The sequence below is a fragment of the Corythoichthys intestinalis genome, chromosome 8 (assembly GCF_030265065.1).
Source record: "Corythoichthys intestinalis isolate RoL2023-P3 chromosome 8, ASM3026506v1, whole genome shotgun sequence".
In the NCBI taxonomy this organism is placed as follows: domain Eukaryota; kingdom Metazoa; phylum Chordata; class Actinopteri; order Syngnathiformes; family Syngnathidae; genus Corythoichthys; species Corythoichthys intestinalis.
Window position 1 is genome coordinate 28,991,343 of NC_080402.1, and position 17,748 is coordinate 29,009,090.

The window sequence follows — 17,748 nt, forward strand, 5'->3', positions numbered from 1 at the left end:
GGTAAAATGGCCACAAATACAGCAATTAAAAAGTAAACACTACAAACTTTCTTTAATTAAAGGAATATTTACTTATGGACAGACATGTAGAAAAGTTCTCCTCAGACACATCCTGCCATGCTAGCTGCACACAACAACTGCATGCCCTATAATGGTAGGCGTGGCTAAACGGCAGATTAAAAAACTAATTTCTTGTCATCTGCGCTTTGTCAAATTGTTGCATATAGTTGAATCGTCTCAGAATATGATTCTAATTCACATAATAATGCTTTTTAAGACTTTTTTTTTATCCTTTCATACGCACTTTAATACATGACTTCCTAAATGTAATTTGAATCGTAATAAACCTGACAATCTTTAAATCTCAATTTCCATTTAATTCCCCAGTTGACTCCTCTAGTCTGTGTTTGGTTCCCCTCAACCGATCCCAGTTGTCTCAATGGGTCCTTGAAGACACATATTTCTTCAAAACATTAAACCTAGCCTGAGATAGTTTGAGTTTCGATTTTCTGATATAAAAGTCATGTTTGAATAGTTGCACTAGCGGGCTGCAATCACTCTTTAGTACGCAAATATGACTTTATGATCTGTGTTAGTACGGTTTGTTGCAAGACTTCATAAAAAAAAAAAAGAGAGAAATGTGGGTGTATTAAAACACAGCTCATCAATGGATACTGCCAACATCTGGAACAACATGTGCAAATACAATCAGAGGAACCCCACCCACCATGTAGGCTCATTTATTAAAGTCTTTCTTTTGGGGAAAGAGGTATCCCTAAACGGTACAAAACTTGAAATACAATGCAGTTCCTGGCTTTCATCCATCCATTTTCTTTTGACCTTGCCCTAATAGCTGGAGCAGATTACAGATAACTTGGAGCAGAGAAGGAACCCTAGTATGGTCACACCGACTTTCACACCTACTGTGTTTGGACGATATAAGCATGCAGGGGTGTAAAATATATAGCCCGCAGACCAGAACTGCCATGTAAAGTCTTACAATCGGCCATTGGAGGATATTTTTGCAAAGTGGAAAACTGAAAAAAAAAAAAAAACCCACATTCAAAGTAATTTTTCAGTAAAAGAAACTTGATGATTTTTTTCACACAGACTAATTTTTGTGAGAAAAGTCATTCTTTTGCTTTCCCCGCACATGTTCACTCACTAGCATTATATGTCTAGGAGGTTTTTACCCCACTGTAGAAATGAAAAATGTCAGGCAACATTGTTTAATTCAAAAGAGTTTGGTTGGTGTAACCCAATTGAGTCTTGTTCATGCACTATACCACATACTGTAAGTGTATTTTTAATGTATATCTACAATTCTGCTCCCAATATAGAACGTTTTACTACATGAATCTTTGAGATTGCAGCTTTCCAGAGGGATGTAGAAAAGCATTTATTTATTTACATATTCTCTTACCCTTAAAAGTTTTTTTGAAAGGTGCATTCACTGTGATCTGTTAAATGCAAATTGGAAAAGTGATACTAATACTGTTGAAATTGTAATCAATTACAGAATTTCAGATTAAAAAATATATGCTTTCCGACAAAATAATAGTCCATAGTGTAAATATTTCCAGAACATATTTAAACCAGAACAGGACAGAAATTAGGAATCATTTATATTTTGATTAATAGCCAGTGATGTACTGGTTCAGACCACTTAAGATCAATTTGGGATACCTTCGACCTCTGAACTCTCATGATTTGACACCAAGGGTGTAGGTTTAGTTTCAGTGTTGGTAGGGACAATATAACAGCATAGCCTGCATCTCCAGATTTTGCTGGGGACAGGACATTTTATAATAATAAACAGATTGGGTGAAAGGCAGTCAGGTCTACATTTCTCTCCAAAAAGTAATGACCTATAGCAACTTCCGCACTGCAAATTTAGAGTAAAATGTCTTAATCTGATCATTTTTCTTCAATCTAGTCGAACAATTTTCTTCTTGTTTTGAGTTTTTAAAGGCTAGTTAACAGATTAATGCGTTAGATTCTTCCACTTACTATTAGTAAATATTACCATTTGTTCTTATTAAGCCTATTCATCTAAAAGTTGGTCATTCTTCACCTAAATCAAGAAAAAAATACTTTCAAATAATGTTTTGAACAATGTCTATTCTTGAATTAAGAACATTTGTTTTTTTTCTTTGTTTTCTTTAACCTGTCCTGTTCAGCTGCTTGTCACAGAGAATGGAGGTCTGAGAGTCAGAATGGTCAAAACAGTTTTAATATATAACATAGGAGAATGACATACTCCCATTGTGATAATTCAATGAACCTCGTTTATTATGAGAAAGCAGCGAACTGGAAGGGATTATGGGGGAACAGAAGAAAAGAAGGTGAGAGAGACAGAAGGAGCACAAACAAAAAAAAAAAAAAACCAAATACATTGAAGTCCAACACTAACTATGAATATCTTGGTGCTATCATTAGCTAGTTGTATTATTGAATTAAGAACATTTCTGACTAACGTGTTTTTTAAAGATTAAATATACAAACTTTTTGCTTGGAATAAGTCTTAAGCTTATTTCCAGCTAGCTACTTTTCTTATTTCAAGAAATCTGAGTGAAATTTACTTGAATCACTGGCAGATAATCAAACAAGGGCATTTAAGTTTTTTTTTTTTTTTTTTCAGTTTGAAGGAGGTGGGTTTTTGCAGTGCATATGTATTGGTTTAGGAGATAAACCCATTTGATTTGAACCTTTGTTTTAAAAAACTACTAAAGAAACATTTTAAAAACTTCCTGAATAAACGTCAGGATTTGACTAGGAAATTTAAATTACATTGTTTGAAGTTTTGAACAAAAAATCATATTAACATACAAGAAATATAAACTTGTTAATCATAATAAGTATCCAGGACTGAAAAAAAAATTGTCTTAATACCACTCAAAATTGTCTAAATAAATTAAATACAACAAAAAAAAATCTTCTTAGTCAGAGAATAACAAAAATAAATAAAAATGGAGCCTTCTTTCTTTGTTTCAAACTCAACAAAAAATGAAAGCTCCTTTGGGCTGCTATAAGACCACATACAGTGGGGCAAATAAGTATTTAGTCAACCACTAATTGTGCAAGTTCTCCCACTTGAAAATATTAGAGAGGCCTGTAATTGTCAACATGGGTAAACCTCAACCACGAGAGACAGAATGTGGGAAAAAAACAAAAAAATCACATTGTTTGATTTTTAAAGAATTTATTTGCAAATCATGGTGGAAAATAAGTATTTGGTCTATACCAAAAGTTCATCTCAATACTTTGTTATGTACCCTTTGTTGGCAATAACGGAGGCCAAACGTTTTCTGTAACTCTTCACAAGCTTTTCACACACTGTTGCTGGTATTTTGGCCCATTCCTCCATGCAGATCTCCTGTAGAGCAGTGATGTTTTAGGGCTGTCGTTGGGCAACACAGACTTTCAACTCCCTCCTAACCCCGTAGCGTCAAAACGATAACAAGAACGGGGAGCAAAAATCCCAGAACCACACGGGGGGACCTAGTGGATGACCTACAGAGAGCTTGAACCACAGTAACAAAGGCTACTATCAGTAACACAATGCGCCGCCAGGGACTCAAATCCTGCACTGCAAGACGTGTCCCCCTGCTGAAGAAAGTGCACGTCCAGGCCCGTTTGCGGTTTGCTAGAGAGCATTTGGATGATCCAGAAGAGGACTGGGAGAATGTGTTATGGTCAGATGAAACCAAAATAGAACTTTTTGGAAGAAACACAGGTTCTCTTGTTTGGCGGAAAAAGAATACTGAATTGCACCATACCCACTCTGAAGCATGGGGGTGGAAACATCATGCTTTGGGGCTGTTTTTCTGCAAAGGGACCAGGACGACTGATCTGTGTAAAGGAAAGAATGAATGGGGCCATGTATCGAGAGATTTTGAGTGAAAATCTCCTTCCATCAGCAAGGGCATTGAAGATGAGACGTGGCTGGGTCTTTCAGCATGACAATGTTCCCAAAGACACAGCCAGGGCAACAAAGGAGTGGCTTCGTAAGAAGCATTTCAAGGTCCTGGAGTGGCCTAGCCAGTCTCCAGGTCCCAGCCACATAGAAAATCTACTGAGGGAGTTGAAAGTCCGTGTTGCCCAACGACAGCCCCAAAGCATCACTGCTCTACAGGAGATCTGCATGGAGGAATGGGCCAAAATACCAGCAACAGTGTGTGAAAAGCTTGTGAAGAGTTACAGAAAACGTTTGGCCTCCGTTATTGCCAACAAAGGGTACTTAACAAAGTATTGAGATGAACTTTTGGTATTGACGAAATACTTATTTTCCACCATGATTTGCAAATAAATTCTTTAAAAATCAAACAATGTGATTTTCTGTTTTTTTTTTCCACATTCTGTTTCTCATGGTTGAGGTTTACCCATGTTGACAATTACAGGCCTCTCTAATATTTTCAAGTGGGAGAACTTTCACAATTAGTGGTTGACTAAATACTTATTTGCCCCACTGTAGGCAAAATAAAAATGAAAACTGGAGTGAAGGGGTTAAACCTTGGTACACTAAATTTGTTACAGCTGAGCAGAGTATAGCTGAGCCCTATATTTCTCACAGTTTAATTACCGTTAATATAATGAAAAACATACAGAAGGACACTTTTCCCAAGCAGCTTCCTACTCCGTTAGCAAGTTCACACAGTTTAATGTAATGGTAATGCTAAACTGTGATGCAGGTCGGACTTTCAGTAACAAAATTAGTGGTGTGTTTCACAACAGTTATGTTTTACGTCACTTACAGCGGGCTGCTGGCCGAAAAAAAACTTCTAATATCCATCCCATGTAACATAATTCTGTACTGTGAAAGTTGCGTGTGTGTGGAGGGGTGGGGGTCATCAGCCAATCAAACGTGCGTTTGAGGGAAAAAAAAAACATGGAATGGCACATTCAGCAAGTGAAACAGGGGTAGATGTAAGTCTGAAAATAATGAAAATAATTCACTTTAAAATGGTGGTAGGGGCTATTCTATCGTTACAACATATGGGAAGACAATCTAAATGACCTACATAACTGAACACATTAACAAATGCAAATATGGTTACTTAAAAGTTGGTGGGGACAATGTAAGCCTCCTGAAAAGTTGGCAGTGTTTTGTTCCTATTGTCCCTATGCAAACCTACGTCCTTGTTTGACACCATAGCTACAATGCGGAATCAACAATGAATTTTTAGTTGAATGTTTTTGGAATATGTGAGGAAGTCAAACCCATATTACCTGGAATCATTTTGGAAAGGGTGTTCCTTTAATGTCCTTTTCCTCGGTACCCAGCCTGTGATCCAGTATAAGAAAGCTGCGTGGTAAAATATACAACCTGATCTATTTGTTTTAATACGGTGAAAGGCAGTGTAATTGATGAAAGTAAAGGGGAAGTAAAGGTAATGATGTGGTCAATCTCTCAATAAATGGTGCATAACGTAGTGCTTACAGTGGGGAGAACAAGTATTTGATAAACCCATTGGCAGTGTATCAAATACTTGTTCTCCCCACTGTACATGGTGTACATACTGTATATACTCAAATGTAAGGCAATGCCCTTACCAGATGTGAGAAGAGGGGGCTCACTTCCTGTCGTGCTTTTGCTCCTTCTCGAAAAGATGTCATGCACAGTTGAGGACAAAGTAAAATAAATCCAACTCCAGAAACATTTAAAGTCCTTTATGAAAAATGATGTCAATACAGACATTGTTATAAAACGTATATAATTTACTATACAACAGTAAGCAAACATTTTACCAAAAAACATTTGATATTATGAATGACAGAATAAAAATCATTGCATTTTTGTCACCCAAGGTCCTCGCAGTGACCAAAAAAAAAAAAAAATTAACAAAACAAAAAACATTTGACCAAATGTATGATGACAAAAATGTAAAATAATTCAAACCATGTGTTAGGTTTGTCAGTGTATCCAAGTAAGATATTGTGCTTGTGTGGCATAGCTTTGCAGTCAGGCTGACATATTTTCCGTGATGACTTCACTGTCATTTTAAAACACTGTTTTTTAAACAGTCATTCTGCATTTCCCTCCCACACAATGCACTGAAGCCTTCTGTGGTCATTTGCGTGTGCCATATCACTTTCCTGTTCCTTTGTATTACCAACAAACACAGAACCACAGTAACTCATACTCGTCTATACATCACACAAAGGGCTTTCGTTCCAGCGAAATTCATGTGTTTACAGATGTACAACGTTGTGTTTAGCTTTGTTTATTTAATAAGAAACCACACCAATGGGTTGAAGAAAATCACTCAAAGAGTGGCTGTATGTGCTATTAACATAAGTCAGTCATTGGTTTTATCTAAGTGTCCTTCCAGACTTGGATTCAACCCACAGAACCACAGGAGTGCAAGCCAATGTCTCCACTCTCAATGATATACATATCAGTGCAAATAAGTTGAAAAGAGTTGCTTCGTTCACATTTGAATGGCCTTGTTGTCTCACCATTTGAGTCCGTATCATGGTTGTCTAAAACCAAACCACTTATGAATAGTTTGTAACAGAAATATTTCATATTCTGTAGTTTTGTGTGTCAGAAGATATGCTACATGTGTTTTGTTATTTGTACCAAGCTGACCAATCTTTAGGATTTTTTGGGATAGAAGGTTTTGATGGGAGATGGGTTGGTGACGACGTTCCCAGAGGAAAGTGTTGTCTCCATCGCTGGTTCCAACTTTTGGGAGGGCAACTCCGTCTTACTGAAGCTGCATTCCAGGAAGGGCATGCCAATCTTCCTTACCTGGCCGTCCCTGGTCATTAGACACGGTCGACAGACGAGCCTCAGAATAGCTTTCCTCATGTCCCTGCTAGTTAGGGTGTAGATAATGGGGTTAAGGAATGAGTTGACAATAGCCACTCCCAGGAAGTAGTCAGCCTTGTAGAGTAGGTGGCAGCTACGTGTTGGGCAGAAGAAATCCAGCAGGAGGAGGAGAAAGAGAGGCAGCCAACAGGCGATGAAGACGCCTAGCACGATGGTGACCGTCTTGAGGAGCGCAATGTACTTTTGAGACTTCCTCGCCAAGCCTTTTCTCATGCTGCTGGACAAGCCGAACCGCTGCCGCTGCGTATTGGTGCGGACGATACGGAAAACTCGGACGTACAGGACTACGATGGCGAGGAGAACAGCACTGAAGACTGTTACGCAGAACAGGATGTAACTCTTAGCATAAAGAGGAAGCACGGTAGAGCACTGGTCCAGTCTGTGAATGCAGTTCCAACCTAGAATTGGAAGGATGCCCAAAAAGGTCGCAAGGGCCCAACTCGCACAAATCAACGCCAGCATCCGCCCCCGCTTTGCTCCATGGTACGGTCTCATAGTCACCATGGTTACATGCCGTTCAATCGCAATGGCCAGCAGACTGATGACAGAAGCGGCCAAAGTGATGAACACTCCTCCCTCCCTGAGGAACCATAGCAACGGCGTCAGCTGCATAGTCTTCGGCCCTGACAAAATGATGTTGGCCATGTAAGCGATCCCAGCCAGAAGATCTGACAGAGTCAGGTTTCCCAGGAGGTAATACATTGGCAAGTGGAATTTCTTGTTTCTCCAGATAGCTAGGAGAACCACAGTGTTCTCCAGTATAATGAGCAGACACACTACCAAGAAGGCAATGGACTCAGGTCGGAGGCCGTTACGGTAGCGGTCAGCCTTCAGCTTTCCCGTGTAGTTGTAATGTTCCATGATGACAGATTTGTTCTGGTAATGCCAAAAGAACTCAAGATATCCATAGGAGAAGGTAGTGGATGATGGGTGCATTGCGGATATAGTTGGGGTAGTCCCAACATGGGCAGGACTTGAAGCCTTCATTGTTTATGGTTCTGTTGCTCTCATGTTTTCAGTTTCACCACAGGAGGAGGCTGTTGAGCTGTTTTTCTGCAGGTCACTGCAAGGGGAAAAACGAAAAAACAGGATTAGAGGAGCAATATTCAAATGCATAAATCTGAAACAAAAAAACAAACAAACATAAAAACTATATGAAAAATATTCTGTTGTTTGTTGCCTCCGGACTATCAGTAGTACAAATGTGTTCTCTGTAGAGGACATTGCAAAACCTGACTGTCAATCAACGCTCTAAAGCAGATGTGTCCAAAGTCCGGCCCGGGGGCCAAATGTGGCCCGTGGTCAAATTTCATCAGGCCCGCAGCCTCTGTCATAAAGCCCATAACGTCTGGCCCGCACATAGACTTAATAAATTGAGCAGCAAATGATGCAAAATTGATCCTCATTTACCTACTAGAGGGCAGCAGCCCTCTGAGTGTCATCACTGTGAGTGACGCTTTATCCCCAATTTTCTAAAATGGCAACAATGAACAAAAAAAGGAAAGTTGACTGTTAGGGCCGGTGCTTCAAGGATAGGTGGAAATTGGACTATTTCTTCACTGAAACTGTCGTGGATGACATGAAACTCCAATGGAATAAAATTTCTGGGATTATTATGGATGGAGTAAGTCTCTGAATTGATTTTGTTTGTTAGGATCCGTATATTCATCAGTATATGGTGGACAACATAGACTAGACTGAAAAAGCAGTTTCTGCTCTTGCACTCCTCTTTAAAAGAAACTGCTAAATTTTAAGCCCAAACAACTGTAGTGTTTGATAGAACAATATGTCTAAAAAAAAAAAAAAAAGACTTAAAAAAATTATTCACTCATATATTTTACACTTTCAAACAAGTTATGTCACAATGAAAAAAATGGCGTCTGTAAAAAAGTCACAGATACCTACCTCATAACTATCGCTTAATTGTATTTTTTTTTTTTTTTTTGTTACTGTCGCATTTTCTCCGATATGTTAGTTGATAAATAATCAATTCAAACAGAGAGAGGAAAAAAAAAAGTTTAGAAGGGTAAATATATGAAAAAGAAAATCTTGACCACTCCTTGAAGTCTGCGAGTTCTGCATCGCCACCCTTGTTATATTACCATGTTTCACCCATAAAATCCCCCCAAAATCCAGCCATTCACAGCTGTGTCTTGACACTCAGTGATACATGCTACATGGAGTCATGGATAGAAACAAGTACGCAATAATATCTCGTTAAAGTCATGGCGTCTGTAATTCTGCTCTCGCGTGCTCTCACATTCAGATAGGGTTTTGCTGTTTAAAAAACATAAAAAAAAAAAAATGCCCTCCTGTTCAAAATTTTTCTTCCCCCAGAAAATTGAGATTTTAAGCTTTCCAATGATATATCACACATGCATATAGGACAATTTTGAAAATTGGCCAAATTGGGGGTCTCAGAGCGGAACTTCAAGTCACCTGAGTGTTTTCCGCCATATTCAAGTGAATATTCAACTGCATGTAATATGCATGTTTCAAATGAACCAAAACACATGTTTAAGACTGTTGAAATTATAATAAGGCAAATGTGAAACAGAATGGCTTGCAAATTTTTTTTTAAATATATTGTTGTTGTACGTAAAGAACCTCAGCCAAGGTCGACCCCCCACATTTTTACCACACCAAATCAGGCCCACGTTGCAAAACGTTTGGACACCCCTGCTCTAAAGCTTTCTAATGATACCAAATTTGAAGAAATTAGGTTTTGCTGCCATTGACTGCATTATCAAAGGAAATGTTTGTCCTCAGTGCAAGCGTGCACTCATAAGGATATACAGTATGTCTTGCAATAAAAGAACGATGCTGTCAAAATGAATACACATTTGAACCAGTGATTCACTATAGTAAAACACTGTGCCCCGACACAATTATGTGTCATGGGAGAGCTGTGCGCCTGGAAATGATCCAGTTTCAGTGATTTGGGCCTGGAGATTTTTAATTACAACAAATAATCTTTTCTCAACTCTTTATGCCGATTACGTATAGTGAAAATTGTTGACAACTACATACGTTCCCACTAGATGTCAGAAGTTTTATTAGTTTCACTGTACATTCACCTTTCAGACAGTGTCTTTTGGTGTTGTACCATGAGATGTGTTCCAAATTAAAATGCTCACTAAAGGTTGGAAATCACTGCCATAAACAGTTATCATTAAAAGATTTTTTTTTAAAAGTCACCCTTTAGTCATGTTGATGCCAAACTAATATTTAGTCTCATGTCTCTGTGGTGCTTAAAGAACTTGTCAATCACTCCGGTCTGCATCGTTTCAGACATGTGCACTCAATTTGGAGGAATGCAGCTGCATTCGCCTCCATCATCCACATTCAACTTTTATTGTAAGATAAAGTGTGTTTGAAGTTACACACATAGTAAATGTGCTTTAACAATCAGTGCTGAAGAACAGACGCAAACTATTATCATGAATTTGACGTGCAATTGTTCTTCACTTGTTATAAGTAGTAAAATTATAGTCAATAAGAAGTGCTGTAATTAGAGCTGCATTCCACATGGTAGTTAGTTTTTGGTTCCCATATCATGTGTTAATATTTACTGACTGGAAGTATTTCACACATTTGATCAGAATTTTATTTGTTGCTTCAGACTCATTGTTAAGTTCCTTAGCAGATTAATATGCAGTAAATATTGACATATCAACCACAAAAGTCAAATTACAAAATTTCCCATAAAAGGAGGCATTTGTCATCTGTCGATTTGTGACAAAATTCAATTTTTGCCCCCTCCAAAAATCAGTATTTTAATTCATTTTATCGTGTATTTAAGGGAAACTAAAGAAATTCAAAGCAGCAAAATGATATTTATGTAGTGTAGTCTACAGGTATACGTTAAGTTAGCAAGTATTTACCAAACTGTCAAAGGGAGATTACTGTCTTGCACACAACAGAAAAGAAAGTAGTTAGGAAAAAAGGTAAATTCAAGATATTATATATGAAAAAAACCCACAAACGATCTTTACCTTGAAAATTGTGCAGAGTATAGAATCCAAGAGTAAGCATCCAATGACTGAGCCAAAGTTTGTTCTTTGAAACATGCAATAGTTGAAGGGGTTGGCCTCGCTCAAATGTCTCTCTCTCTCTCTCTCTCTCTCTCTCTCTCTCTCTCTCTCTCTCTCTCTCTCTCTCTCTCGCTCTCTCTCTGTCTAAGCTCTCTCTCACTGTTGATAGAACTACTGAAGAACTATCAATAGATAAACTATTACATCTAGGGAAGAACTTTTTGTGTCTGTGCGTGTGTGCATGTGCGGCCAAAAATTCAGAGCCTGAATAGGATTTAAGTCCTCCCCTCCTCCCAAAAAAGACACAACAATCAACATGCTGATGCTGAAGAAAACTGGACGGCACCACATTCCCAAACTCCAACACCATAGAACCCCTCCCCCCCGGTGGCCGGAAATGTCATTGCATATGATTGACTTTCCTATACATTAATTTAAAATTAAGAGTTTGCTGGTAAAATGCTGTTTATAAAAGTTCTAAAGTAATAAAACAAAACAAAAATGAAGGAAATAAACATTTTTAAAAAATTTTTATAATGGCTCAAAAATTATTTCTTGAAAAGATCATGTGACTAGCACCTTAGAGACGGTCATTTGCTTTGCTTACCCAAAACCACCTGAGGCCATGCAAGATGATGGATATAACGTAATTTTTTCAAACCTAAACTTATAAATGGGACAACAAATTCCCGGCGGCGTCTACTTCTCCACTAGTTAAGACAGAAAAACGCTCGCACTCACACACGTATGCACGCACGCACACAGACACAGCTGGGATACTTGTATGCACGAGCATGGGCTAAGCTACTATCCGATCATATATCTTGTAAGCTAATTTTATTGCTGACACTCCATCTCGGGGTCATCAACATGTTGTGTCCCCCCCGGCCACAAAAGTAAAACTCTGCCTTTGTCCAGCACATGTACTGTACATGGTGATACTGTGGATTTAACATAAAGTTTGTGGCGTAAACTATTGATTGTCAATATTTGATCTGATGTCCCAGTCACAACAGTTCAATATGTGTGTCAAACCTCTCAATGTTACAACACAGTACGGCAATCAGGTTCCAATGTGTAAAAAAAAAAAAAAAACAAGCAGAAACAACAAACACAGAACAATGGGAAGTATCCTGGGAGCAATTGTGCAGATGTGTTTTCTCTTTTAGACTTTTTTTTTAAATTTTTTTAAAGAATTTAATCATTTCCCTTACTTTACCCCTATTAGAGTTGCAACTCTAATAACTCTCACTGGTTCATTCGGGCGAAATTGGAGGGTAGACCCTGGACTGGTCACCAATAACCAGTGGAGTGAAGCATTAACAGTCACTCGTCTCTAAGCACTAGGAGAAGATATACAAACCACACAAGAAGGCCGGAGGAAAGGTTTAGGTACCGAACTTCAGACATTTTCAGCAGTTCCAACCGCTAGTCTAATGTGGCAAGAGGAGTATATTCCTATCTTGGTAGTAAACCTTTGTCACTAATTCCGAAGTGAACACAGAAACAGTGAAATTTTCCACTGTTAGATGTGCGAATTTCTGCCATGTTGTCTTCAAAGCAACCTGACTGCCAACTCCATGACAGTATTTCATCATGTCTTAACATGCTTGCTGCACTTGATTGTGGATTGTCCCCTGTAGGGCATGTGGAATGTTTACAAACCCACACCCGGATAAAGTTTTTATTACTGTGTTTCAATAAGATTCTTTGTTATGGGGCATTAAAAGTAATCTACTGTGTAAAATTCGGGAAAAAAATCTAAACATGTTGAAATCAAGCATTTTGTTCCCATGCATTTAAAAGGTCGTCACCCGCTCAACGTTTTGACAGTTGGAAATCCTGCCCTTTATCCGGTTACTCCTCCTAAATGCTACATCGAGTCTGACTAATCAAACAGAAGATATTTGCCAATAAAGGGTTTATATACAAACGTGACAGTAAACAACTTCACGAGACTTTTCAGTATTTGTTCCTTTATCATCTTTCACAACACTGCATCTATATTTACTCAGTCACGTGTGCTTTTCATCTATGTTTAAGTAATGTCTGCCAGTTATTCAAGCCTTTGACATATTTAAATCTTTTATCCATAGACACGCAGTGTAACACTGAATACTAGTACAATAAAGTTAATGTCCAAAAGAATTGGATGTCTCACCGTCAAAGGCAGCAAATGAGTTATGTTTTTTACTTGTTTTTTATTTGTTCTTTATTTAAATATGCATTTTAAAAATAATTAAAAAAAAAAAATAGATTGACAAAGGTGATTACTGTTTTTCCTATTTTTGAAGTTTTTTCAAAGTTATTTTAAAATTTTTAAATTCTAACCATTTAAAACGAGAATTAATTAAAATTAATAGAACATTGAAATTAATATTGTTGAAAAAAACAATAACCAGAGCGTTATTGCCAGAGTTTATTTATTTTTTATCCATTTTAAAGTCACAAATACTATAATTAAAAAAAAAAGTGACGTTGAAATGCCCACAAATCAGGAACATGAACAGGAAATGACACAAAGTCAACATAAAGTGACCTATAAATGCCCCAAAATTAACAGGAAATGACTTGTGAATATCCTAAAATTAACAGGAACTGACCTTGGTGTTCCCCAAAATCTTATACCTCCCAATATCAATAGGAAGTTACCTTTGAAATGCCCTAGACCAAGTGAGCAAAGCAACCGACCAATCAACACGAAAGCATTCCGAAACAATTTCTCAAGAAATAGTATTAATTATTCATTAATATTAAACAGAGGTGAGTAGAGTAGCCAAAAATTTTACTCAAGTAAGAGTAGCACTACTTCAAAATATATTTCTCAAGTACCGTAAAAGTAAAAGTAGTCATCCAAAAAATGTACTCAAGTACAAGTAAAATAATATTTGGTGGAAAGAATACTCAAGTAATGAGTAACAGTGTGGGTAAGTGCTTACATTTTTTTTTAAACAATGGTATTTTTTTTCTCAGCACAAAGTTATCTATATGAACTGTTGTTCTAATGATACTGTACAATTACCCATTACATAACCACATTAAGCGAAAGGGGAAAAAAATAAATAAATGTTGAATTCCGCTGAGGGAAAAAAAGTGACAGGAATGAAGTATTTTTTGTCCAAAGAGCATGAGTGCCCTCTAGTGGAGAAAATATTTCATTGTTTGAATAGTGATTACTGTAGTTCCTTCATAGTTACTATTATGAAATTAAAAGGATCATATCTCCCGTTTTCCGTGGTCAACCGGCGCCCAAAAAAACTGGGAGACAGGTTTAAATCAGCGCTTTCGAGTTGTGTTGAAGGCAGCTCTCTATGTCAAATAATTCATTTTTTATGGTGTTTTAAAGACACTGCGTGATTGAAAAGTAAGAGTAGCGTTTTTTCATCACAAATCTACACAAGTAAAAGTAAGAAGTATGGCTTTTCTCAAAAAGTTAGTCAAGTAAATGTAACGAAGTACATGTAACGCATTACTGCCCACCTCTGATATTAAAGTTTTGGAAATGACCAGAAATAGTAACTTACCCTATAAGGCAGGGGTCGGGAACCTATGGCTCGCAAGCCAGATTTGGCTCTTTTAACGGCTGCATCTGGCTCGCAGACAAATCTTTAATTAATAATAATTTTAAAAAGCTACGTTATACTCCTTTGCGCATTGCGCGAAATGGCAACGGTCACCAGCGACTAGAAAGCCGGTTCACAGTAATTTTAGTGGAAAAGTGGGAAAAAAACATACATGTTGTTGTGTCTATCTATCTGCCTATCAATCTATCAATCTCACAGGTAATGCAGATGAGGCAGAGACACTGTTCAAGTGGGGTTGCCGGATTTTGCTGTCGAAAATAGCGGCCTATGTGTGCATGTGCGTGAAGTAAACCCTCGTTTTTAGTTTCGTTTTTCGCGTTGTCAGCCAATTTTAGAAACCCTTTTAAGAAGATGGCAAAAACGAAAAAATGACGAGGAGTATCGTACTTTTCAGCAGGAATGGACAGAGGAATTTGCCTTTGTGGAGAGAGCAGCTACTGCGGTGTGTTTAATATGCAATGATAAAATTGCATCTATGAAAAGGTCAAATATAAAGCGGCACTTCGACACCCCCCATACTACATTTACATCGAAATATCTTGTGGGGGACAGCAGGAAGAAAGCATGTCAAGAGTTACTATCAAGAGTGCAAGCTAGTCAGCAACAACTCCGTGTTTGGACCCAACAAGGTGAATGGAATTCGGCTAGCTTTGCTGGCACTTTAGAAATTTTGAGAAGATTTCACGGATGGGGAGTATGCCAAAGCATTCATGCTTGATGTTGCCAATGAACTTTTTGACGACACGGATGGGGAGTATGCCAAAGCATTCATGCTTGATGTTGCCAATGAACTTTTTGACAACTTTTCGGATAAAGACAAGATAATTAACTGAATATAAGACATGCTTCTGTTGGCAAGAACTGTTCACGATAGTACCATCATGAGGTCAAATCAAACTGAGAAAACGCAAGTGAAGGACATACTGTAAATGCGGCACCGTTTTTTTCTCTCGCTTTGGATGAATAAACAGATGTAAGCAATTTATCCCAGTTCAGCGTTATTGCAAGGTTTTGACTATGAAAGGGACAACAAGAGGGGAGGATTTATTCAAGTCCTTCAGTGAGTTTGCAAAAGAAAGATATCTACCGATGACTAAACTTGTTTCGGTGTGCACTGATGGTGCTCCGTACATGGTGGGTAATACCAGAGGATTTGTGGCGCTTCTTCGTGAACATTAAAAGAGACGCATCCTAAGTTTTTCAATGCCAGCATGAAGCTTAACCTCACCAAGTACCAACCAGGCTATAAAGCCACCATCAAGAAATCACATTAATAGTAAGAAATACTCATCTTTGATTAGCAACAGCATAACTACCATATTGGTCAGAATATAAGACGGCCCTGATTATAAGATAACCCCCTCTTTTTCAAGACTCAAGTTTGAAAGAATATCTTTTGAACACCAAATTAATTTTTATACAGAAAATAATTTCAGTACATCCGAAACAAATGATTATAACAATATATTTGAGAGAAAAAGCATGTTATTTTGCCTCATTCAAATCTTATTATCTGAACATTTAAATATGTAAACTAAAGTGCAATCGCATTCGTAAATGAATGGCTTCTGGTTTTTGAAACGAAAACAAACCAATCTATTGTGATAAAACAACAAAATTGCAATAACTGCATTAACCATCAAAGTGAAGTCTAACTGTAACTGTAGTCTTGAAACAAATCTGAATAAGGAAAAACATTGCAATAAACATTACAAACTGGTTAAACTTGAGAGTAGCTGAGGTCTGTCATGAAAGAACATCGCGTCAATGATATCTGGCGCCATCTAGTGCCGTGAATGGGTATAACGTCTAGACCGCGAATATAAGACGACCCCCTCTTTTTCAGTCTAATTTCAATGCAAAAAACACCGTCTTATATTCTGGCCAATACGGTATATTATTAAAAAGAATTCAGAGACTTATTGTTTTTTAAAAGTGTTGAAATTACATAAAATGCACACATTACAGGTATATTTAGTTTTAAACATATTGTATGGCTCTTACAGAATTACATTTAAAAGTGTGTAGTGTTCATGCCTCTCTCAGCTCAAAAGGTTCCCGACCCCTGCTCTAAGGGGTTAAATCAATTGGCTAAGCTGACAGTCACCATCCAGAAAACTAATGAAAAAGTCTTCTGAAACTTTCTTTTTATTGTATATTATAATGGAAGAACCTCTATGACTTTCATTGAAGTAAAACTAATGGAAAAGCCACAAAAGTTCTGCACCAGACCTGGAATTGGGACAGCTGGCTGCTACATCAACTGGCTCATTGTTAAGATAACTCCAATATATGAATAACTGACTGTCTTATTTGATGAATCCGCAAAAGAAATGGCAGTAGAAAAAGCTCTGAGTTTCGGGAGCTTGAATCTTGGATGCGGCAGTTCTTGTTTGTATGGCTGTTCTGGTCTTTGGGTTTTCTTCTACTCACATTCCCAAAACATCCGTTTTCAGTTCATGAAGACTAAAAAATGTCCTTAAGTGTGAGTCTAAGTGTTTGAATGTATTTGGCCTGTAATTGGCAAGCAATATGTCCAGTAACTACCATAACTGTCAATGTACTCAGTTGAGATAGGTTCCATTTACTAGTATAGGTGACTCTAATGAGGACAAGGGGTTTGACCAGAAACTTGTTGTGGCTGGTCAATCTTTTGGAACGCCTTTTAGGAGACTTTTGAGTTACTTTTTCCCCACGATGTTGGTTACGTTCCAAACTTTACGACCTGCCTTGGTATGCTTGTGCTTCAAAGGCCAGTGAAGTGCTTGAGGTTTTTGTGCAGAACTTCCTCCGGCTCAAGAGTATGTTTTTCTAATGTTAAATGTCTCCTGACACTCCTTGCTGTCTGCACGGCAGCATGTAGGGGGAGGAGAACGCCTGTCAAGAGGTCATTAGAGAGTAATATCCTGTCGGCGGGAACGTAGAGGATTCACTTCAAAGTCTCAGATACAGAGAAAAGGTCGTCTGACGCACTAGCACGAGCTGTCCGACAGACAGAACACATCTAATCCTAGACAGGAAGGACACTTCTTCATCGAATGTTCTTGACTTTTCACGTTCGAAAGAGAAGTTTTCTCGAAGCTAAATTGTAGCAGAAGCCTATTCCCAAGTCATGGTGTGGATGATTGAAGTATTCAAGGAATTTCGTTGTCCTCATTTGATTTGCAAGTAAACTGGAACCTATCCAACCTATTTTGTCTGAGAGTTGGGGGGACATCCTACAATGGTTGCCAGTAATTCAGGTCACATATGGACGAACAAACATTGTAAGTCACATTCAGGAATGAACAATTTA

General features: G+C 37.9%; 1 protein-coding gene across 2 annotated transcripts; it reads right to left on the reverse strand.

Annotated features, from left to right (window-relative positions):
- Positions 1–5,671: 5,671 nt before the first annotated feature.
- Positions 5,672–12,364, reverse strand: s1pr5b (sphingosine-1-phosphate receptor 5b). 2 transcript variants are annotated; one of them, XM_057843701.1, is made up of 2 exons: positions 12,233–12,364; positions 5,672–7,898 (listed from the first exon to the last, which is right to left on the reverse strand). In XM_057843701.1, the coding sequence occupies exon 2, from the start codon at positions 7,820–7,822 to the stop codon at positions 6,599–6,601; it is 1,224 nt and encodes a 407-aa protein (XP_057699684.1). In that variant the 5' UTR covers positions 7,823–7,898; positions 12,233–12,364; the 3' UTR covers positions 5,672–6,598. The 2 variants fall into 2 exon arrangements, with proteins under 2 accessions (XP_057699684.1, XP_057699683.1); XM_057843700.1 differs by lacking the exon at positions 12,233–12,364 and adding an exon at positions 10,831–10,942.
- Between the last annotated feature and the right edge of the window lie 5,384 nt (positions 12,365–17,748).